General features: G+C 44.8%; 2 protein-coding genes and 1 pseudogene across 5 annotated transcripts in view; 2 read left to right on the forward strand and 1 right to left on the reverse strand.

Annotated features, from left to right (window-relative positions):
• Positions 1-12839, reverse strand: part of CTPS2 (CTP synthase 2) — a 196245-nt gene extending 183406 nt beyond the window's left edge. For both annotated transcript variants that reach the window (XM_070067268.1, XM_051827623.2), the window contains exon 1: positions 12667-12839. The gene's annotated coding sequence lies outside the window, so the exon portion shown is untranslated. The remainder of the gene's footprint in view (positions 1-12666) is intronic.
• On the forward strand, positions 6210-6786 carry LOC100351099 (mitochondrial import inner membrane translocase subunit TIM14 pseudogene; annotated as a pseudogene).
• The window catches only part of TXLNG (taxilin gamma), a 60621-nt gene continuing 48887 nt past the window's right edge, over positions 12783-24516 (forward strand). The window contains exon 1 of one of the 3 annotated variants that reach the window (XM_002719921.5): positions 12783-13111. In XM_002719921.5, the coding sequence (XP_002719967.1) occupies positions 13010-13111 (102 nt within the window). In that variant the 5' untranslated portion in view covers positions 12783-13009. The remainder of the gene's footprint in view (positions 13112-24516) is intronic. The other 2 variants (XM_051827624.2, XM_070067269.1) reach the window with 2 other exon arrangements.

Here is a 24516-nt window from a genome sequence, read left to right on the forward strand (position 1 = left end):
ATGAAAAACTACACATTTATACATTTGTGCCATACATTCTTATGTATAGAAAACAAAATTGTAAGGCTACATGACAGAGTACTAATAATGGCTGTATCTTTGTGGCAAGTGTATAAGTGATTGTTTTTGACTTATATCTGTGTATCTTAAACTTTTTAACTTAGTATAGGTTACTTTTTGTAACATGACACATCAATAAGGCAATTTCATGAGAGACCAAAAAAAAAAAAAATCAGAAAGAAACTAAAAACAACAGCAGAGGAGCTGGCACTGTGGCGCAGCAGGTTAATGCCCTGGGCTGAAGCGCCAGCATCCCACATGAGCACCAATTTGAGACCCGGCTGCTCCACTTCTGATCCAGCTCTCTGCTCTGGCCTGGGAAAGCAGTAGAAGATGGCCCAAGTCCTTGGGCCCCTGCACCCGCGTGGGAGACCTGGAAGAAGCTCCTGGCTCCTGGCTTCGGATCGGTGCAGCTCCAGCCGTTGCGGCCAATTGGGGAGTGAACCAACGGATGGAAGACCTCTCTCTCTCTCTCTCTCCCCCTCTCTCTACCTCTCCTCTCTCTGTGTAACTATTTCAAATAAATAAATCTTTAAAAAAACAGCAGAAATGAATTCATGAATATAAACTAAAGTTGGGCTCAGTGAAACAAAAGCAATCAAGTGAGAAAAGAGAATGGTTAATAATATCAGGAATGCTAAAATGTCATAGTCACTGCTGGCTGCCTTTCCAGCATCAGTGATATTGTATGCGAGTATATCTCAAAAGCATTATGCTAAGTGCAAGAAGTCAGACACAAAAGGTCACATTGCATGATTCCATTTTTATGAAATAGAACAGGTAAAATCATAGAGACAGAATGAAGATTGGTGGTTGCTAAGGGCCGGGGTAAGGCAGATTGAGGAGAAACTATTTAATGGATTTTATTTTGGAATAATGGAACTATTTTGAAACTAGAGGTGGTGGTGACATAACATTGTGAATGTACTAAATTCCAATGAATTATTTACCTTAAAATGGTTAATTTTATGTTATGGGAATTCCAACTCAAATACATTTAAAAATGGGTATGATTTTAGATATACTTGCATCCATATATATATATACATATATATAATTATACCTGTATATACTCTAGATATTCTTGAGTCAATAGAATGAATTTGAAAATTGACTGGATATTGGGTGATACTAAGGAATTATTAGAAAGGTAGTATTGAGGCAGGTGCCGTGGCTCACTAGGCTAATCCTCTGCCTGCGGCGCTGGCACCCCGGGTTCTAGTCCCGGTTGCTCCTCTTCCAGTCCAGCTCTCTGCTGTGGCCCGGGAAGGCAGTGGAGGATGGCCCAAGTGCTTGGGCCCTGCACCCACATGGGAGACCAGGAGGAAGCACCTGGCTCCTGGCTTCGGATTGGCCATTAGGGGAGTGAACCAACGGAAGGAAGACCTTTCTCTCTCTCTCTCTCTCTCTCTCTAACTCTGCCTGTCAAAGAAAAAAAAAGTAGCATTGATAATACTGTGAATTGTCACTCTGCCATTTGGGCTACTCAGAATCCCCTCCACAACCCTGTACCCCTGGACTCTCACTAAGACCTTCCCATGATCCAGCCCTGGATACTGTGAAAGCCTGGCCCGACCTGAGGGCCTCCCAGATCTTCTCCATCTGGAAGGTGGACACCTGTGCTGGTCATTAAGCTTTTTTTTCTCTGAGCCTCAAACCCTGGCTTCCACGCTCTGCCCCGGGATGTGGCGGCTGGGACTCTGGACCTCGGTTCTCCTTTGCTAGCAGGCTACAAGGCACTGGGGGGGACTGGAAAGCAGGAGGAAGGAGGGGGGGTCATTCATTTTGGGGTCTTTGACATCACAAACTCGGCAAGGACCTTCACCTGGCTTTGGCTGTTTGTAGTGGTAGCAGTTGATTCCTATGTGCAGCTTTCCCTCAGAACGAATCTCATGATGCCCTCGGAGCCTGGGCACTGATAGTACCTCCTTCTCGGAGGACTGGTCCTGAACCCCCAGGGCTTCTCCTCCAAGCTTGTTAGTCTTGATCATTCCCACCTCTTTCTTTTCCCCTCTAGTCCTGTGGATGAGGTACTTCTAGAAATTGCTACTTTAGTGATTATCATTTATCTCTAAACTGCTGCTTTAGTGATCTATCTATCTATACCTATCATCTATCTAAATATCTATATCTCTATATGGATCTATCTATCATCTGGAAGACAGAGCTAGTGCCCCATGCTAGTGTTGATTCATTCTTTTTTAAATTATTATTTGAAAGGCAGAGTTACAGAGAGAGGAGGGGAAACAGAGAGAGAGAGAGAGAAAGAGAGGTCCTCCATCCGCTGGGATTCATTCTTTAAATGTCCACAACTAGTTGCCTCCTTAGTGCAGTAGGCAGCGCGTCAGTCTCATAAATGTCCACAACAACAGACACTAGGTCAAGCTGAAGCCAGGAACCAGCTGGAAACAATCCAAGTCTCTCATGTGGGTGGCAGAACCCAATTACTTGAGTCATCACCTAATATCTCCCAGGATATGCACTAGCTGGAAACTGGAGTCAGGAGTTGAACCCACGTACTCCAATATGGGATGGGAGTATCACCACCAGCATCTTAGCTGGTGGGTTAAATGTCTGCAGGTAGTGGTCCCTTTTTGCCTTTTCAGCTCACAGATACATGGCTTAATTCTTGTTGTTAAATGTTAAATGTGTCATTGCTGTCCTTTGACAGAACCTTGACTGATGCATTCTCAGTAGAAAGCTATTCACTTTAATTGCTTTATAGCTTTCTGTATGTCTGGAGTGTTTCATTCTATTATTTTCATTTTACCATTTTACTTATCAACAAACAAAAAAGGTCCCTAAGGAAAAATCTAACAAACAATGTACATGCAATGAAAAGAGATATTAAAGAATGCCTAAGGAAATGGAAAGATTGGGGTTGGTGCTGTGGCACAGCAGGTAAAGCCACGGCTTGCGGTGCCAGCATCCTATATGGGCGCCAGTTCAAGTCCCAGCTGCTCCATTTCTGATCCAGCTCTCTGCTAATGGCCTGGGAAAGCAGCAGAGGATGGCCCAAATGCTGGGGCCCCTGCACCCATGTGGGAGACCCAGAAGAAGCTCCTGGCTCCTGGCTTTGGATCTACCTAGTTCTGGCTGTTGCCACCATTTAGGAAGTGAATCAGCAGATGGAAGATCTCTATCTTTCCCTCTCCCTCTCTCTAACTCTGCCTCTCAAATAAATAAATAAATAAACGTTAAAAAAAAGAGAGAAGAAGAAATGGAAAGAAACAATATACTCATGGATAGAGGATTAAATATCCGTTAAAATGCCAGTTTTATCCAAATGAGACCTTGGAGAGGGGCCTGGGAGCTGTATTTTATCATCTCAGGAGAATTTGAAATTTTGGTTCTCAGACCAACTTTGATAAAGAAGTTTAGTGTAAAAGGATAACATTTCAAGTCAGAGATATTTTCTCAAGGAAAACATGATGTTCTATGAAGTGATTTCCAATAAAGCCAAAACCCCATGAGTAGTTTCTATTTGTCTTTCCCATTGTTTTATAAATTAAAACAGTTTCTGTTTCCTTGAAAGTCTATAATAATACAGCTAAGACTTGGGCAGGAGCCAGCACTGTGGCATAGTGGGTTAAAGCTCTGGCCTGAAGCGCCGGCATCCCATATGGGTGCTGGCTCCTCTTCCAATCCAGCTCTCTGCTATGGCCTGGGAAAGCAGTAGAAGATGGCCCAATTCCTTGGGCCCCTGCACCCACGTGGGAGACCCGGAAGAAACTTGTGGCTCCTGGCTTCGGATTGGCTCAGCTCCAGCTGCTGTGACCATCTGGGGAGTGATCCAGCGCATGGAGGACCTCTCTCTCTGTAACTCTGTCTTTCAAATAAATAAAACGAATCTTTAAAAAAAAAGACTTGGGGAAACAAATCAGAACAAAATTATTTATGAATACCAATACCCTGAAATATATAATACACGTACATGATTTTTTTCAACATACATGCTCTCTCCTAAGAATCTGTACATGAGAAGAGATTTTATGTATCCATTTAGTACTAGAGCTGGCACCCCCTGTGTGCCAATCTGAAAGTACATTCCACCACCTGCCATCAACATGCCTAAGCAATCTTGGTACAAAGTATAATCATTTTTTTAAATCGGTGTCTTCCAAAAATGTGGACATCTATAGTAGATGCAGAATTTGGCCAAATTCCTCTAAGGACTAAAATCAGGGTTAGCTCAGAAAGATGGTATTCGGTAATTGTAAACAATAAAGCCTTTGTTTCATGAAAATGCAAATACTCCTATTCACTACCTACACACCCAATAGCATGCAACCAACATGAAACTCAACTCCTTTGATGAAATTATACTCTTGACTGATTTAAAAGCTAGCTGGAGGGGCTGGCATTTGGTGCAGTGGTTAAGTCATTGCTTGGAATATCCACATGCCATATCAGAGTGCCTAGCTCACATCCAGCTCCACTGCTTCTTATGCAGCTTCCTGCTGATGCACACCCTGGGAGGCAGCAGGCGATGGCTCAAGGACTTGGGTCTCTGTCATCCACATGGGAGATCTGGATGGAGTTGTTGGCTCTTAGCTTTGGCCTGATGGGCATTTGGGGAGTGGATGGAAGATTTCTCTCTCTCTCAGTCTTTCAAATAAAAATGAAAAATACTTAAAAAATAAAAGCTAGTGGGAGTTTTTCTTGGTCTGAAAATAGTTTTAGATAGACAAGTCAAACTACTGTGGTTAATTTAACTCTTGTTGGCTCTTTTATTTTGTATTTATTTTATTAATTTGTAAGAGGAGAGAGAGGGGCCAGCGCTGTGGTGTAGCGGGTAAAGCCACCACCTGCAGTGCCAGCATCCCATATGGGCGCAGGTTCAAGTCCCAGCTGCTCCATTTCCTATCAAGCTCTCTGCTATGGCCTGGGAAAGCAATGGAAGATGGCCCAAGTCCTTGGGCCTCTGCACCCTCTTGGGAGACCTGGAAGAAGCTCCTGGCTCCTAGCTTCGGATCGGTGCAGCTCTGGCCGCTGTGGCCATCTGGGGAGTGAACCAGCACATGGAAGACCTCTCTCTCTGTCTCTACCTCTCTCTGTAACTCTGACTTTCAAATAAATAAATAAATCTTTAAAAAAAAAAAAGAGGAGAGAGAGAGAGAGATCTCCCATGTGCTGGTTCACTCCCCAAATGCCTGCAATAGACAGGAGTGGGCCAGACCAAAGCCAGGAACCTGTAACTTAATCTGGGTCTCCCACATGGACGGCAGAGACCCAACTATATGAGTCATTATCACTGCCTCCCAGAGTGTGCATTAACAGGAAGATGGAATCAGGAGTGAGGAGTTGAACCAAGAAGTCTTATGTGGGATGCAGGCATCCGAACAGTGTCTTAAACACAGCACCGGCCGGCGCCACGGCTCAGTAGGCTAATCCTCTGCCTTGCGGCGCTGGCACACCGGGTTCTAGTTCCGGTCGGGGCACCGGATTCTGTCCCGGTTGCCCCTCTTCCAGGCCAGCTCTCTGCTGTGGCCCGGAAGTGCAATGGAGGATGGCCCAAGTGCTTGGGCCCTGCACCCCATGGGAGACCAGGAGAAGCACCTGGCTCCTGCCATCGGATCAGTGCGGTGCGCCGACCGCAGCGCGCCGGCCACGGTGGCCATTGGAGGGTGAACCAACAACAAAGGAAGACCTTTCTCTCTGTCTCTCTCTCTCACTGTCCACTCTGCCTATTAAAAAAAAAAAAACACACACACACACAGCACCAAGCACTTACTCCACATTTTATTTACTTTAAATTCTTTTAATTATTTCTTTGGAAGGGAGGGAGGGAGAGAGAGAAAGAAAACCCACTCCCATCTACTGGTTTACTCTCCAAATGCCAAATGACCAGGACTGGGCCAGGTCAAAGTTTGGAGCTGGGAAACTCAATCCAGGTCCCTCACATGTGTGGCAGGGACCCAAGTATTAGAGCCATCACCTGCTGTCTCCCAAGGTCTGTATTAGCAGGAAGCTGGAGTCAGGAGCCAGAGGTGGGAATTCAACTAAGGCAGTCCAATATGGGATGTGGGCATCTTAACCACTAGGCCAAACACCTGCTCCTGTTGGCCCTTTGAGGCATGGCTCAGATGTCACTTTAAACTTTCATTAGAATTCCTCAGGGAGCCTATGCTTGGGTTGTTTATGCATGTTGCTGGTGGTTCCTCGCTTTTTGATAAAGGCATCTGGTTGGTGGCTGTGGCCTCTGGACTGTGATGTACCACACTCCCGGTAAAGGCAGGGGAGCTGAGCTTGATCTTGAGCCATGGCCAGTACAGTGGTAGCAGCTGGACTGACCGCTGCTGCCGCAGGATTTGCAGGCCGTTATGCGTTGCAAGCCATGAAGTATATGGAGCCTCAAGTAAAACAGTTTTTCAAAGTCTACCAAAATCTGCCTTCAGTGGTGGCTATTACAGAGGTGGATTTGAACCCAAAATGACAAAACGAGAAGCATCATTAAAACTAGGCGTAAGCCCTACTACCAATAAAGGAAAAATAAGAGATGTGCATCGACAAATTATGCTCTTAAATCTCCCAGACAAGGGAGGACCTCCTGATACAGCAGCCAAAGCAATGAAGCTAAAGATTTGCTAGGAGGTCAAGCTAAAAAATGAAGTAAATATATGAATTTTCAGTTCATGTTAGCATGAGTACATGAGCATCAACTTTTTATTTTTAAGATTTATTTATTTATTTGAAAGTCAGAGTTACACACAGAGAGAAGGAGAGGCAGAGAGAGAGAGGTCTTCCATCCACTTGTTCACTCCCCAATTGGCTGCAACGGCTGGAGCTGCGCCGATCTGAAGCCAGGAGCCTGGAGTTTCTTCTGGGTCTCCCATGTGGGTGCAGGGGCCCAAGGACATGGGCCATCTTCTACTGCTTTCCCGGGCCATCGCAGAGAGCTGGATTAGAAGTGGAATAGCCAGGACTTGAACCGGTACCCATATGGGATGCTGGCACTGCAGGCGGCAGCTTTACCTGCTACGCCACAGCACTGGCCCCTAGCACCAACTTTTTATAATACCTCAGAGGTACAATTTTTAAAAATGATTTAGAACAAGCCTAAATCAGATCCTTGGTATAATTTTTTTCTTTAAATTTGAAAAATTTAAATCAGACTTTAGCTGATTATCCAGTAATTATGGACAGATCCACACCATTTGAATTGCAATGTTGTTCATTATTCATTTAGCAAATAATCTGGTACCTCTATGTACTCTAAAAAGCAATCCCCTCTCAAGGAGACCTCTAGTCTAATGGAAGATTAAGAAAATGGTAATTACACATGAATTATAACGATAGAATTAGCACAAGCTAATAAAGTATGGACTCTTAGAACTGGCCCAGCTACTTGGAACTTTAAAAGTGAATTTAGGGGGGCTGGCACTGTGCCACAGCGCCGGCCCCACAAGCCTCTTATTCTAAGTTGAGGCATGTCCAATGTCTAATAATAAAGTGCTTTGAATGTAGTAAGTGCTCAGGAAATGCTTCATTGATGAATGAAAATTTTCTGTTGTCACCAAGTTTATCCCAGGGTGGTCTTGGTCCTGTGGCTGCCCAGGGTCTTCACAGTATTGCAGAGTGAACCCTCTACCAGAAGACTCTCTGTGAGGCCACAGGAAGGAATATCACTTTGGCATGGAGGGTTTTACTCTTATCTGAACAGATTCAAAAAATTCATCAGTGCACTTGATGTATTCAGAGCGACTCTTTCTCAGAAAGTATGTATTGAGAGCTTTCTGTGTATCTGGCATTCTGCCAGGCACTGTGAATACAGCAGTTCTATGGGCATATTCCCTGCCCTGACTATGCTTACCACTTGGCTGAGGCAAAGAGTCCATTAGCCAAGCCACTGCACTGAAGAGTGGGGACTGGCCTGGGACGGGAAGTAGAATAGTGCCCTTGGTATGTATACCAGGGGCAAACCCGGCTTCCTGGGGGGCCTTCTCTGAACGCCCTCTCTCAGAGGTAGCTACATATTAACCAAGCTCTTAGTCCTGATGTATAAAGTCAAAATCCACTTTTATGAACAATGAGCAACCTGAGAGTCTCACACATCTCTGCATTCTCTCTCTGTGGTCAGAGCCATGTAGGAGTCCTGATGACAATGGGGAAGTTGGTAAGAAGTCAGAAAAACTGCTACTGATCAAAGCCATTAGGTTAACATAACTGGGGCCTCCACCCCACACGCAGGGTAGCTTATTCTTGAAGTTCTCTTTTTGACCAAGATTCTGAGTCTTCCAAACATTCCAGCCTGACCTTCCTGACCCTCTCCCCAGGTTTTTAGGTTTCCACTCTTGATGGCTACATTGCCTCTTTAGATCTGCCAGTACCTTCGATTTTGTTTTACGGTATCGTGGGGTCTGTAATTTACTGTTAGCAAAGATAGAGGAGGAAGAACAGAAGGAGGGGAAGGAGGAGGACAAAGAGGAGGATGTTGTATTAGGTCAAAGGCTGTTCATGATCCTTCTCAGGACTTCATATGCCAGGTGGTCAGCTAGTATCAGTCACAGAATCCACATTCTATATTTTAGCCACTGCATATGCTTCTGTTAGCCATAGTTCAATCAACATCAGAGTCTTTGCTAAGTAGTAAAATAGGTAGAAATATCTTTTTCATTGGTGAAATTAGTATTACCATTGTAAGTGGTGTTAGAAATGGGCTCACATTAATTTAATTAAATCAGTGATATTCAAAATATGTACATAGTTTAAAATATGTGACAGTCTCGTCACCCTTGCATTAACAGAGTATAAGACTCTTGTAAATCTGCTGCTTGTTCTCTCTGGGATAATACTCCAGGCTAAATTTCTAAATCGCCCCTGTCTAGCTATGAACTCTGAGGGTTCCAGTTCCCTGATACTGGCTATGTGGCCGAAAAAACTCCTGCCTCAGTAATAGTGGTGAGTCTTCTCTGAGTACTTTGTATTTCATGAAAATGAAGGCAGAACCACCTAATAGGTCAAGGAGTTGGGACATAATTGAGCTCAGCTTACTATTTATACCAGTTGTTTTGTGCCTGCTTGTTCAAGACTTTTTAAAAAATATTTATTGGGACTGGCATTGTGGCACAGTGAGTTAAGGCCCCAGCCTGCAGTGCCAGCATCCCATGTGGGCGCCAGTTAGGGTCCCAGCTGCTCTACTTCCAATCCAGCTCCCTGCTGATGTGCCTGGGAAAGCAGCATAGGATGGCCCAAGACCTTGGGCCCCTGCACCCAAGTGGGAGACCTGGAAAAGCTCTTGGCTCCTGACTTCAGAAGGGTGCAGCTCCAGCTATTGTGCCACCTGGGGAGTAAACCAGCGGATGGAAAACTTCTCTCTCTTTCTCTGCCTCTGCTTCTTTGTAACTCTGCCTTTCAAGTAAAAAAAACAGTGTTTAAAATTTTTTAATTTATTTTTATCTACTTGAAGGGCAGAATGACACACACAGACACATATACAGACACATACAGTGAGAGAAGTCTTCCATGTGTTGGTTCACTTCCTAAACACCTTTGGGCCACACCTAAGCCAGGAGCCATCCTGGTCTCCCACATTGGTTGCAGGGTCCTAATATTTGATTCATCACCTGCTGCCTCCCAGGTGCGTTAGCAGGAATCTGGATGAGAAGTAGAGTAGTCAGGACTCCAACCAGGCACTCCAGTATGGGATGCAGGCATCCCAAGCAATATCTTATTCTTAACCTGCTGTGTCAAAGTGCCCGCCTCATCAAGACTTTGATAAACAGCTGAATAAATGGACCCATAAAATATTCAGGTTACAGGCAAAGCCCTTAGGGAGCTTGGAGAAACTGCCCCCTATTCAACAAGGAGCTGTTGTTCTTATGACCTTTACCCTCCTGGCAGGCACAGTTCTTCACAGAGATAATACTTCCTGGAGCAAAGGTCAGAACAATCAATAAAGAACATGGGGTGCCCCTTTAAGACTTGAGAATAAGGAAACCATAGCTCTTGAAGACCTAAAATGTAACCCCAGCAATGGATCCTGGCTGAGATAAGCAAAGTGCTTTCCAAAGCCTTGGGCTAAGGCTTGACAGTAACCTCTCTGGAGGCCTGTAATATAACACTTTAATGAAAGAATGGGTCTATCAAAAAATCAGGATAGCCAGATCCAAGGAAGAAGAGAGTCATCCAAGACCCAGAGAGCCAGGCAGAAGCTATCCTTTCTCTCACTTTGCTTTGGAAGTTACTTTCCTGCATTCTTCTGCTTCTGCTATGCTGTATTTCTTAGAAACAAAATCTCTAAGTCTGGCTCATATTCAAGGCAAGGGGAATCGACTCCATCTTTTCAAAGGAAGAGCATCAAAGACCTTGTGAATGGATTTTAAGAGCAACAGAACCTATGTTAAAGAAATTATAAGAGGGGCCAGCACTGTGGTGCAGCAGGTAAAGCCGCCGCCTGCAGTGCCAGCATCCCATATGGGCGCTGGTTCGAGACCTGGCTGCTCCACTTCTGACCCAGCTCTCTGCTATGGCCTGGGAAAGCAGTGGAAGATGGCCCAAGGACTTGGGCCCCTAAACCTGCATGGGGGACCCAGAAGAAGACCTGGCTCCTGGCTTCGGATCGGCATAGCTCCAGCCGATGAGGCCATCTGGGGAGCGAACCAGTGGATGCAAGACCTCTCTCTCTCTCTCTCTCTTTCTCTTTCTGTATGTGTGTGTGTGTGTGTGTGTGTAACTCTTTCAAGTAAATAAATAAATCTTAAAAAAAAAAGAAACCATCTGGGAGACCCAGATGGAGTTCTCAACTCCTGCTTTTGAGAAAAAGAAATTATAAGAGCAACTAGTTTTTGTTTTGTGATGTTTTGAATCAATCGGTAAATTGTGCTTTTTCCTATTTTCTCAGCTGTCAAGAAGCTCAGAATAAAAATTTGGTTCACCTCCAGCTTGTGTACAATCCTTAAGATATGTATATAATAAATTCAACTTATCATGACACCATCTTGTTTTCCTATCTTTTCACTTCATTCTCATTCCTTGGTATGTGCACGCATGTGAACATGCTTGTGTATACACACATATGCATATATCACGTGGTATTTATATATTAATATATGAGTAGCTATATGTTAGGTCACTTGTATATTTCATTTTCTTTTTTCCCTTTTTTAACAAAAACTTTTTATTAATATAGAGAACAGATTTCATGTATTTCATAGAAACAATTCTAAGCAGATAAGCATATTTCCCTCCCTCTCTCTTTCAATTCCTCCTTCCTGTCTTCCTTTCTTTTTTCCTTTAATTCTTGAAATAACATACTTTCAGTTTACTTTAAAATCACAGGCTTAATATACCACTAACCATCATGTTCAACAAGTAAAATGTAGAAAGATCACTGTTCCATGGGAATATAGACAAGGGATATAAAAATAATTTCTTGGTGAACATAACTATTCATTTTTTGTTCCATACATACTTAAAGACTGCCTAAACTCATGAAGTGAAAATAGTTGCCATCTCACCACCCAGAGAAAACACTATTAACATTTTGATGAATACTCTTCTAAACATCTATTAACATAGTCTCAGGTAATTTTACTAAAAGAAATCTTTTTCTCTAGATCAATTAAAAAGTGCTTATCATTTTAGTAGTTGTATGGTATTCTATTGTACCATCATTTAACTATTGTACATTTGGTCACTCAATTCCCTGGAGAAATGCATTATGATAGATTCCTTCTGCATCTTGCTGGGGCTTATGTCTTTAAGAAGATGAGACAAAGTGACTGAGACCATCAGCTTTATAGAGTCTGGTGTATGGCCACCTGCCTCAAAGCTGTACTGAGGTATTCTGCTCGTAAAGCAGATGAATGGTAATTTTTCCAAATTTATAAATGTAATTAAAATTAATGGATGGAATTTCCCCAATGTTGAAATTTGCTCTCATATGTTATCAATTTTTTGGTGCCTGCTACCACTGTTTTGTATTCAATTGTTATAAAAAATGGCGCAGAATTTGCACGTTGATGAAGAGTTATTTAAGACAATTCTCATATGTTAGGATTTCATAATGGTGTGTAACTTTCAGAGGCTCTGCCATTAGAGATTTACTCCCATCATATGGAAACAGTAAATATTTCCGAGGAAAACTCTTCTCCTTCCCAATCATATCAAGAAAAAAAAAAAACTGATTCAGCAAACCGAGTCTGTAGAAAAACTGAAGTAATGAAATGACTGGCAGAGAGGAGGATACAATCAACATGAATTAGGGTCCAGCTAAGTGCAAAGAACTGTGCGAGAAGTCCTGGGCTGAAGGCTCAGCCAAGGTGAATAGGAGGCAGCCCCATTCTGTAGGAGGGGGAGACAGAGAAGCCTTAGTAACTGGTGGAAGGGCAGCACTCCAAGCCCCAAACCTCAAATTCTGATCTTTTACAGTTCCCGCCATGAACATAGCGAAGTATCTTTCCTTATCAGCAAACCATTCGCACTCAATTTCAGAAAACAGCAACAAAAACAAAAACACAACAAAGCGTCCCTGGCCCCGCTCCTTCTCAAGTATTGGACTATATTAAAAGTTTCCCTGAAGGATAATGTGTACCTTCCGGGACCGGGACATCGCCCGCAGAAACTACAAGACCCATTAGGCTGCACACGCAGCACAGCACTTACTCTCCCATTCTCAGGACGCCGTATTACGCTTCAGTGCCGTTGAGGGTCTGCGAGTCGTGGCTGCGCTGCCTGCTGGGATTTGTAGTACGTTTCCGAGTCCTTTTTCGGGTCCGCGCAGACTCTCATGGCCTCTGTCTGCCCTTCGGCCCTCGCAGAAGCCCAGCCCAGAATTCAATGCTCCCCACCCCCATCTCGCTTCATCCCCTCAGGGGCCAACCTCCTCCGGTCACGTGGGAAGATTAACATACGGCGATAGGCCGGGAGGGTTTGAGGGCGGGGCGCAAGGCCCTGAGAGGTTCCGTGCCTCTCGTCGGGCCGCTTGTTTGGCTGCTGCCGTCACCTCATGGCGACGCGGGTAGAGGAGGCAGCGCGGGGAAGAGGCGGCGGCGCCGAGGAGGCTATTGAGGCCAGCCGGGGTGGACGGCGACGCGGCCCGCGACAGAAGGTCAGTCGGGGGGACGCCCTCGTTGCTGGACCGAGGGCATGCTCGGGCTATCCTTTTCGGGATCCACCTCCTCACTCTCTCCGGTTTACCTTTAGCCATGGGACGAACATCCGGCCCTTTTCCCTCCCGGGGTTGACGACAGTGGGAGCAGGTGCGGGGGAGGTGGGACCAGGATGGATAGGGGGGAAGGAACGACGGTAAAGATTCAGGGGTGTGACGCGGAGGGGGGAAGGGCAGGGGCGCACCCGAGTGTGAGGGGTACGGAGTGCCAGGCAGGGGCGCGCCAGGTGTGACAGCCACGTGCGGGAGGCACTGTTGGGCCCCGGGCGCCAGGTGTTCACTCAGCCCCTTTCGTCACCGTGCTCCCGGCGCCGGGCGCTGCCGTCTTGGGGCTCAATGGGATCACGGCTCACCCTGCTTGGACCCGGCAGGTGCGCAAGGCGCGTTGCGGGATGTACGCGGGCAGCTCTGGTGAGGCTGTTGCGCAGTAAGATAACCGCGCGGGAGCCGGGGCTGCGCTTCGTCCTCCTTCCCCCGCCCTCTGCGCTCCCCGCAACTGCGCGGACAGCGGGCCGGTGAGCACCGTGGGGCCTGGGGGTCACTAAGCTGCCGGGACCCAAGCGCTGGGGCTCGTCTGCGTGCCACAGGCCTGGATGCACGTGGAGCCGGAGATGGAGAGGCGATGCCAGGGGACCTTGGTCCCGCAGACTTGGGAGCAGTGTTGCCTGATAGCTGTCCTCCCAGCCCTGCTGTCCTCCTCCCCACCACCCCTTCTTTCTTTCTTTTCTTCTTCTTCTTTTTTTTTTTTTTTTTTCATTTGGTGAACGGAAACTTGAGCGCCTCCCTGACCCTGGCCTTGGCTGGACCGTTCCCCTTGCCTTACTTGACTCACGTCAAGGAGTTTTCAGTGTCTCCCTGGATACAGGAGAAATCGAGACCTTTTTCAGAATGGGAGAATTCCACTTGTTGCGCTCAGTGGGTGGAGTTTGAAAAAGATTGCACAACGAATAGGGTATGAGAGCTTTCGGTGCCCAGGAACGGAGCCCTGCAGGGAATGGGGCTGAGAAGGTGGAAACACTGTTTTTCCTTGCAGGTGAGCTTACTGAAACGTTCACCTCGTTGGATCGCCTGCTTGGTTGCACGGGGCTATGTAATATTGCTTAATTACGTATTTCAATACTCTTAAAAATCATTCCTGTATGAAATTACGAAATATTTTTCCTTAATGTGATTCGTGAACTTCAAAAGGGAGAACAAAGGTCTGGTTTTCATCTGAGCAAAATGTCAAAAATTAGCTTTTGGGGGCCTGTTTCTAAGGTCAGGTATTTTGATGTCTGTGCACGAGTGTGTTGCGACTTCTCAATTACGTCTCTTTTCTTTCTCTCCCTCTCTTTGTATTCTAAAAGAAAGATCCAGTGCTTGCAGGACTGAAAAAGAAGCTGTGGACCGAACGTACTGTAGGGATTCAACTCTGACACTTTCGACACTTATTCCCTTTGGGGAGGGAGCCAGTCTCTGTCTGATTTGGTAGATTCCCCAGGGGAGAACTCTGATAAAAAGCCACTGCAATTGAGGACATAAGTTCCCTTTTATGCCACTGGCATAAGGACAAAAAATCGGTGAATTAGGAACTGAGGTTTAGTCAACTAGTATTTCCAATGACCAAGATAAGAGGTAATGACTCCTGAAGGTTCAGAGCTCTGGTTAACAGCTGAAAATGAATAGTCATAAGTATCTCTCTGGTCTTACTTTGCTTGCCTTACGCCTTCTTTCTTTGCTCATGCATTTCTGGGCATCTTTGTCCTTTTGATTTCCAACTGACTGTGACATAGAATTAAAAATACACCGTTAAATACTGATATTTGAATTTTTATTAAGAAATTGGTTGAGGCCGGCACCGTGGCTCAGTAGGCTAATCCTCCTCCTTGCGGCGCTGGCACACCGGGTTCTAGTCCCGGTTGGGGCGCCGGATTCTGTCCCTGTAGCCCCTCTTCCAGGCCAGCTCTGTGCTGTGGCCCGGGAGTGCAGTGGAGGATGGCCCAGGTGCTTGGGCCCTGCACCCCATGGGAGACCAGGAGAAGCACCTGGCTCCTGCCATCGGATCAGCGCGGTGCGCCGGCCGCAGCGCGCCGGCCGCGCCGGCCATTGGAGGGTGAACCAACGGCAAAGGAAGACCTTTCTCTCTGTCTCTCTCTCTCTCACACACTGTCCACTCTGCCTGTCAAAAAAAAAAATTAGTTGAATAAATTGTATCTGCAAGAATCATTTTTTAGTTACTTCCTTATGACCCTTATTTTTTTTTTAATTTTAATTTCCTCTCGGGTCACTAACTGGAACAAATTGTGTTCTTTTGAAAATATTGAAGGAATTAAAGGTAAAGTGACTGTTTTGTCATTATTTGGTTACATTATGGGACTTGAAGTGAGAAACAGTTGGTAATGGGATTTATTGGCTCCTGGTGGTTTTAAGCAGCCTAGTCACTCAGTTAATTGTGACCTGCTCAGCTAATTGTGACATTGTTTCTCAACTACATCCACTTGAATGGTCTCTTTTTTTTTTAACTTTTATTTAATGAATATAAATTTCCAAAGTACAGCTTATGGATTACAGTGGCTCCCCCCCCCATAACTTCCCTCCCACCCGCAACCCTCCCCTCTCCCGTTCCCTCTCCCCTTCCACATTTGAATGGTCTCTTGAGGCAGCTTTTTTCTTCTGAAGGTAATATTACAGTAAATCTGTAAGGGTCTCTTTAGGAATTGTATAAAACTGCTGGTGTGGTAGCCACTAGCAACATGTGGCTATTTAAATTTGTTAAAGTTAAAATCTAAAATTCTGGGGACTTGGATTTGGCATAGTGTTTAAGATGCTGCTTGAGACACCCACATTCCATGTGATAGCGTCTTGAGTTTGAGTCCTGGCTCTATTCCCCCTTCTAGCTTCCTGTGTACACCCTGGGAGGCAGCAGTTGATGGCTCAAGTACTTAGATACCTGCCACTCATGTGGGAAAACCAGAGGGAATTCCTTGCTCCTGGTTTCTGCCTGGTCCAGTTCTAGCTGTGGTGGGCATTTGGGGAGTGAACCAGTGAATAGATCTCTGACTCTCCTGCCATTCAAATACAAATACATTTTAAAAAATGAAAAAAAAATTCTGTTCCTGAGGCATGCTAGTCAAATTTCAGAATTTCAGTTGTTCCAATAGGCAGTGTGTCTAGGGCTACTGTATTAGAGCAGATCTTAGAATATTGCCAATACTGCATAAAGTTCTCTCGGACAACATGGGGAGAGAGATCTTCCATCGATGGTTCACTCCCCAGATGGTCCTGGGCACTTTTAAGAACATCAAGCTCGAGCCTGGTGCTGTGGCTTAGTGGGTAAAGCTGCTGCCTGCCATGCTGGCATCTCACATGAGTGCTGGTGTGCGTCTTGGCTGCTCCTCTTCCGATCCAGCTCTCTGCTATGGCCTGGGAAAGCAGTGGAAGATGGCCCAAGTTCTTGGGCCCCTGCACCTGCGTGTGAGACCTGGAAGAAGCTCCCGGCTCCTGGCTTTGGATTGGCGCAGCTCTGGCTGTTGTGGCCATCTGGGGAGTGAACCAGTGGATGGAAGACCTGCCTGCCTGCCTCCCTTCCTACCTCCCTACCTACCTCTCCGTCTGTCTGTCTGTCTGTCTCTCTGTGCTTCAGTCTCTTAACTCTGCCTTTCAAATTTAGTGATCTTTTTTTTTTTTTTTTTTTAAGAACATCAAGCTCTTGGGCTGGCACCCCATAATCGGAGTGCCAGTTCAAGTCCCAGCTGCTCTACTTCTGATCCAGTCTCCTGCTAATCAGCACCTAGGGATGCAGCAGGTGATGGCTCAAGTACTTGGATCGCTGCCACCCATATGGGAGACTTGGGCTGTTGTGGGCATTTGGAGAGTGAACCAGTGGATGGGAAATCTCTGGCTTTCTCTTTCTTTGAAATAGTTAAAATAAGTAAATAATAACTAGGAAGAATTTAGGAATATATAATGACATATTTCTACCTTTTTCATGCAGAATAGTTTCATTGCGCTGAAAATCTATGCACCTGTTCATCCCTCTGTTTCTTCTCATGCTGAAGGCGATCACTGATCTTTTTACTGTTTCCATAGTTTAGACTTTTCCAGAATGTCTGAAGTTGATTTATCAGACTTTTGCTTATAAATATTAATCATTTAATTACTATTAAGCTTATTTTTAGGACCTTGAACTATTTGAAAGGATAAAAATATATTCCACTTTGGCTCAAGTTTAAAAAAAAAAACCTCACATTTACTTGGTGCTCTATAGTTTTTATGGCATATTTGCAATTTAATTCTTAGCATCAGTCAGATGCTGTGGAGAAGACTGGAAAGCCATCAGTTGCCCTCTTCACCCATGACAGACTTCTAAGCAAGGTCAAATAATTTGCCCAAGGGGTGAAGCTGAGTCTGGAACCCAGTACCCTTTCATCTGCAATATAGTAATAAGTGGTGTAGTAGTGGGTAAATAGTATGGATTTTAGAGTCAAGACTCTTTGGCTCTCTGCCACCTAATAGCTGTGTAACATTCAGCAAGTTTCTCAATCTTTGTAAGCCTCAGTTGCATCATCTGTAAAGTGGGGATGATGCTCATATTTACAGCACAGGATTACTGTGAAGAGTAAGAGTTGATTTGGCACACTGCAGGGCATGTAGAACTTTATGTGCTTTGGAGGAGGGAATATATGAAAGAAGCTTGTTTCTCTTGCATTAAGAATGCTATTAATTTTGTAAACTCATTCCTAACCTTTGTGTTTTCCACTCTTCTTAGAATCTCTCTGTAATAGACATACTGAGGAGAAAACAAGTCAGAGTTGGGCAAGAGTATAGGATCGAAAGAAACCATTTCATTAATCTTATTTTTCTCCGCATTTGTCAATTTGATGAACTACCTTCTGGCAGAGATAAAATAATAAGAAACAATGATCTTTTACTTAAAACAATGTTTTTTAATTATATTGCCGAGCTTTGGGAAACTTCATTTTTTGTAGGAATCAAACAGTAAAAATAGTAATGAAAACAGACCAGATATCACACATTCCTTTATTTTTAAATTTTTTTTAAGATTTATTTACTTATTTGAAAGAGTTACAGAGAGAGGTGGAGTGACAGGGATCTTCATTCGCTGGTACACTCCCCAGATGGTCACGATGGCCAGTGCTGAGCCAGGCTGACACCAGGAGCCTCTTTCATGTCTCCCAGCTGGGTGGCAGAGGCCCAAACACTTGGGCCATCTTACACTGCTTTCCCAGATGTGTTATCGGGAAGCTGGATCGGAACTGGCATCGCAGGCAGCTGTGCCATAACACTGGCCCTATACCATTCCTTTAATAATGCCACATTTTCATATCATAATATGCCACGTTTATCTGTTACTGGAAAGTTTTTTATGTTATTTTGGAGATTTATTTATTTGAAAGGCAGAGTGATGGAGAGGAAGAGACAGGTTTTCCATCTCTGGTTCATTCCTCAAGACAGCCAGGCTGAAGCTAAGAGTCAGGAACTCCACTCTAGTTTTCCATATGAATGACCGGGGCACAAGTCCTTGGGCTGTCATCAGCTGCCTTTTCTGGTGCATTATCCGGAAACTGTATCAGAAGTGGAGCAGCCAGGACTCAAACTGGATTGCCTGGGTCTCAAGCAGTGCCTTAACCTATTGCGCTGCAATGCCAGTTGTATATGTTTGTATTGGTCTTGACTGGAGAAGTGTCTGTTTTTAATTTGAAAAGCAGAGTGACAAATCTTCTCTCTACTGGTTCACTTCCCAAATACCTGCAACAGCTGAGGTTGGGCTGGGCGGGAGCCAGGAACTCGACCTAGGGCTTCCACATGGGTGGCAGGGATCTAAGTACTTGAGCTATCACCTGCTGCTTCCCAAGTTATGCATTAGCTAGGTTGGAAGCAGAGCTGGGTACTCGCAAAAAAAGCCGCTCCAGTTCGGGATGTGAGCATCTTAACTGCTGTGGCAGCTGCTCACACCTTGACAAGAGTTTTATTTGGGAAAGTATATGTCGTACCTATATGACATAAAACTGTGTGATTTGCTTTTGTGGGATTCTTCACAGGATTCGCTATATAATAGGTTGTTCTGATTTATGCTTTTCAGAGTTAGGTTTCAAAGGAAAGAAATTTGAGGACTCAAATTTCATTTGTTTTGTGCACTGTATTAGGCACTTATAAAGTATACATGCATTCTAATATCTCCTTAACTGCAAAGTTGATGATATTCCAAGGTATAAGAATATAGATAAGATATCTGGGATTCAGTTAAAAACAAACTTGCTGGCCGGCGCCGCGGCTCACTAGGCTGATCCTCTGCCTGTGGCGCCGGCACCCTGGGTTCTAGTCCCGGTTGGAGTGCCAGTTCTGTCCCGGTTGCCCCACTTCCAGTCCAGCTCTTCTGCTGTGGCCCGGGAGTGCAGTGGAGGATGGCCCAGGTCCTTGGGCCCTGCACCCACATGGGAGACCAGGAGGAAGCACCTGGCTCCTGGCTTCGGATCGGCACAGCACGCTGGCTGCAATGCACCGGCCGTAGCGGCCATTTGGGGGGTGAACCAACGGAAAAAGGAAGACCTTTCTCTTTGTCTCTCTCTCACGGTCTAACTCTGCCTGTCAAAACAAAACAAAACAAACTTGCTTAAATAACAGCTCATAGTTGGTGAAGTGTGCCTAGAGTTGGTATAAAATTGTGTATTTTTTTTTAATTTTTTTGACAGGCAGAGTGGACCGTGAGAGAGAGAGACAGAGAGAAAGGTCTTCCTTTGCCGTTGGTTCACCCTCCAATGGCCGGCGCGGCCGGCGCGCTGCGGCCGGCGCACTGCGCTGATCCGATGGCAGGAGCCAGGAGCCAGGTGCTTTTCCTGGTCTCCCATGGGGTGCAGGGCCCAAGCACCTGGGCCATCCTCCACTGCACTCCCGGGCCACAGCAGAGAGCTGGCCTGGAAGAGGGGCAACCGGGACAGAATCCGGCGCCCCGACCGGGACTAGAACCCGGTGTGCCAGCGCCGCTAGGCGGAGGATTAGCCTAGTGAGCCGCGGCGCCAGCCCAAATTGTGTATTTTTTTATAACTGTGTAATTGATTGTACAGTCATTGTCCCCTACTCCATGGGCAGCTTCTGCTTGCTTAGTAATTTTAACCTAATTTCCTCCCAAATTGCCTTTGCCTCTTCACACACACTACCCTTAACACCTTTTGTTAGGTTCCAGTGTGATAAATAACTTTTAATTAACAAATATGTCAGTTTTTTTGAGGATTTATTTATTTATTTGAAAGTCAGAGTTACACAGAGGAGAGGCAGAGAGAGAGGTCTTCCATCCGATGGTTCACTCCCCAGGTGGCTGCAATGGTCAGAGCTGCACCGATCTGAAGCCAGGAGCCAGGAGCTTCCTCCAGGTCTCCCACGTGGGTGCAGGGGCCCAAGGACTTGGGCTATCTTCTACTGCTTTCCCAGGCCATAGCAGAGAGCTGGATAGGAAGTGGAGCAGCCGGGTCTTGAACCGGCACCCATATGGGATGCTGGTGCTTCAGGCCAGGGCGTTAACCCACTGTGCCACAGCGCCGGCCCCTATGTCAGTTTTTAAAATGTATAAAATGGTATATAAATTTAATATGATATTCATCAGTATTGAGATTTTTTTAATAGAAAGCTTATTTAATAAATACGAATTTTGAAAGTACAACTTTTAGATTATAGCGGTTCTTCCCCCCATAACCACCCTCTCACCTGCAAACCATCCCATCTCCTATTCCCCTTCCCATCCAATTCTTCATTTAGATTCATTTTTAATTATCTTTATATACAGAAGATCAGCTCTATATTAAGATTTCAACAGTTTGTACCCATACAGACACACAAAGTATAAAGTACTTTTTGAAGTTTTACTGTTAATTCTCATAGTACAACACATTAAGGACAGAGGTCCTACATGGGGAGCAAGTGCACAGTGACTCCTGTTGATTTAACAATTGACACTCTTATTTATGACGTCAGTAATCACCTGAGGCTCTTGTCATGAGCTGCCAAGGCTATGGAAGCCTCTTGAGTTCGCCAACTCCGACCTTATTTAGACAAGGCCATGGTCAAAAGTGGAAGCTCTCCTCCCTTCAGAGAAAGGTACCTCCTTCTTCGATAGCCCGTTCTTTCCGCTGGGATCTTACAGAGATCTTTCATTTAGGTCATTTTTTGCCACAGTGTCTTGGCTTTCCATGCCTGAGAGTACTGAGCTTTATGGTTAAAATTTTCCCAGGTGGGATATTTCCAGAAGAGGCTAAAAATAGGTCAGGTGACCTTTAAGATCCATTCAAACCCAGAGAGTATATATTTTAGATTGGATTTACTTCCTAGTTGAAATTCTGTTGGTGAAGAAAGAAATTTTTATTACTTGAAGGAAAAAATATATGAAGTCACCAGTGTTGTTTTCTTATGGTATAAAAATAATTCTATTATCAGTTAATGCTTAGGGTGTTGATTTGCATGCCGTTTGTATTTCTGGAATGACCTCCATTATCCCTACTTCCCACTGCTACTCTACCAGGAGTAATATTTACTTGCTAACCCACCACTTTTTCATTTTCCTTTTATCCCTACTCTTAGAAAGCTCTGGGTGGAGTGGTTTGGTAAGATATTTTTTGAGAAGTTTTTGAGAAGCACATTTCTTAAATGATCTTTTGGGTTGAAGTGTGGACCATATTAAAAGTGAAAATGTATACATTTATAAAATATCTTTATTCAAATGCTATTATAACAGTTCTGTGTGGCAGTAGTTTATATTCATTGTATTTAACCTTACAACTCAAGAAGGTAGGTACCATATGTTCCCGGTTTATCGATAACTGAGAAGCTCACAAGAGGTAGTAAGTGGCTGCACAAGAGGTAGTAAGTGATATAGCCAGAGTTTGGGCTCTTTGGGCTCCAAAAATAGATTTTTTAAAGGTATTACCCTATAGTTTTAATGGCATGTTTGCACATGCATAACCATTCCATGCATCTTGTGTTCCCACCATATTTCTTAAAAGATAATGAAGGTCGGCCGGCGCCGCGGCTCAATAGGCTAATCCTCCGCCTAGCGGCGCCGGCACACTGGGTTCTAGTCCCGGTCGGGGTGCCGGATTCTTTCCCAGTTGCCCCTCTTCCAGGCCAGCTCTCTGCTGTGGCCTGGGAAGGCAGTGGAGGATGGCCCAAGTCCTTGGGCCCTGCACCCCACGGGAGACCAGGAGAAGTACCTGGCTCCTGCCATCGGATCAGCGCGGTGTGCCGGCCGCAGCGCGCCAGCCGTGGCGGCCATTGGAGGGTGAACCAATGGCAAAGGAAGACCTTTCTGTCTCTTTCTCACTATCCACTCCACTCTGCCTGTCCAAAAAAAGATAATGAAGGTCAAAAATCTTGACTTTAAAGCAAAAAGCAAAAGAAAAAAACAAAAATGTTGACTGAGCAAAACTTGGTGGCAGATAAAATGAAAATAGTTTTTGTAAAATTAAACCAAATTATGAAGAGTGGAGTTGGGTAATTAGAGAATATTGAAATGTGTTGTGATCCAGGGACCAGGCAAGTTTGAGCCATACAAATTTCACTCAGGTTCTACATTGACCTTAAGATATGGTACAGGAGGTATGTTGTGCTGTAACTCCCTGCAAAGGTACCTCCCAGTGTAATTTTCTTTAATTGAGAGGTAGAGTGTAGAGAGACTTTTTTTTTTTTTAACTTTTCTTGAATAAAGTCCACACAGCCTGGTGTTAACAGAGCTGGAGTAGTCTGGGTAAGTAGGACAAGTAAAAGACTGCTTGATGTTTCAAAGGTGCATCAGGATTGGTTCACATGGAGCTGGGAAAGGGTGACTTCATAAAATTGGGACAAGGATGTTCCACTTAGGTAACCCATAAATGTAGAGGACCATTTTACATACAGGAGTCTGTGGCTTGAAGATGCTGGTTTTGCGACCCAGCCCCTGCTCTGCAAAATAGGTCAGCAACGAGCATATTTCAGTGGCTTTGGGCATTAAAATCTTTGGATTTCCTGCTCCTTTTGCTGCCCAAACAGGTATTTGGGCTAATATAGGTGACTCTTAGATTGCAGACGATTATTGGGGTACAGTTTTAGAGCTAGAAGTGATTTCACAAATCATGGTATCCAGGACTCTTCATTTTTATAAAATGAACAGCCATAGAAGTCAAGTGTGAAATGTAATGCAGTCATCTTGTTGAAAGAAAGGTGATATACAGAGTCTCAGAGTTGTTACCAGTAAATGTACAGTATGAGCGCCTGCTGCTACCACTCAAGAGACTGTCCTCATGAGACCTTTTCCCAGGCCCTTTCTCATTCTTGGCTTTTTCACTAGTGGGGAAGTTAGTTTCCCTCATACCTTAGTTTATGATTAGTCTGCACCTCTTTTTAAGTTCCTATTTACCTAGTAATGCCTCTGTCTGCTCTTGGTCCTCTTACATATGGTGATAATCCCTTTGGATTCTTTCACTGCTAACCAGTAGTAGTTGGGACAACTCCTAGAATTCATCTTGCCTCCAGTTGATGTTTCTCTTCAAAACTCCATCATTGCTCTGGCTTCACTCATTTGTATGTTTGTTTTTTAGATTAACAACTTTATTGAGAAATATTTCACATACCATACAATTAACCCACTTTAAAGTATACAATTCGGTGGTTTTTTAAATACTCAGTTGTGCTTGTTTCTTTCTTTTAAAGATTTACTTATTTTCTTGGAAGGCAGAGTTACAGAGAGGCAGAGGCAGAGAGAGAGAGAGGTCTTCAATCCACTGGTTCACTCCTCAGATGGCCAGAATGACCAGAGCTGGGCTGATCCGAAGCTAGGAGCCAGGAGCTTCTTCCAGGTCTCCCATGCCCATCCTTGGAGCAGCCGGTACTCAAACCAGCGTCCATATGGGATGCCGGCACTGCAAGTAGTGGCTTTACCCACTCCGCTACAGCGCCGGCCCCAACACACTTGTTTCCTTTTAACATAACCTTTGGACTGTTACAGAGAAAGATAAGAATTCGGTCACTGCTTTCCAGGACTGTGGACATAGTACAGTGCTTAAAATTACCTTGTCATCAAGGTAGTTGGTCCATCACACCTATGTATAAGATAGTTCTGAGGATTAAGTGAGGAAGTAGATAAAATACAGAGACTTCTGAATGAGTCAGAGCAAGGAAAGCCAAGGGAAAATGTTCATACCATTTGTCCCTCACCACCCATTTGGGATTTGGGTTACACTGGTTGATGCACTTGCCATTTTAACGAAAAGGGGGAGAAAGATGCCTGCTTGTTAGCTGTAGTTTTTTATTTTTTAATTTTGTTTAGTGTAGTTGAGCTATGGGAAGTGACACTCTTCTTCCTCTCCCACCTGGGCACAGGG

This window comes from Oryctolagus cuniculus, chromosome X, assembly GCF_964237555.1.
Source record: "Oryctolagus cuniculus chromosome X, mOryCun1.1, whole genome shotgun sequence".
Taxonomy (NCBI): Eukaryota; Metazoa; Chordata; class Mammalia; order Lagomorpha; family Leporidae; genus Oryctolagus; species Oryctolagus cuniculus.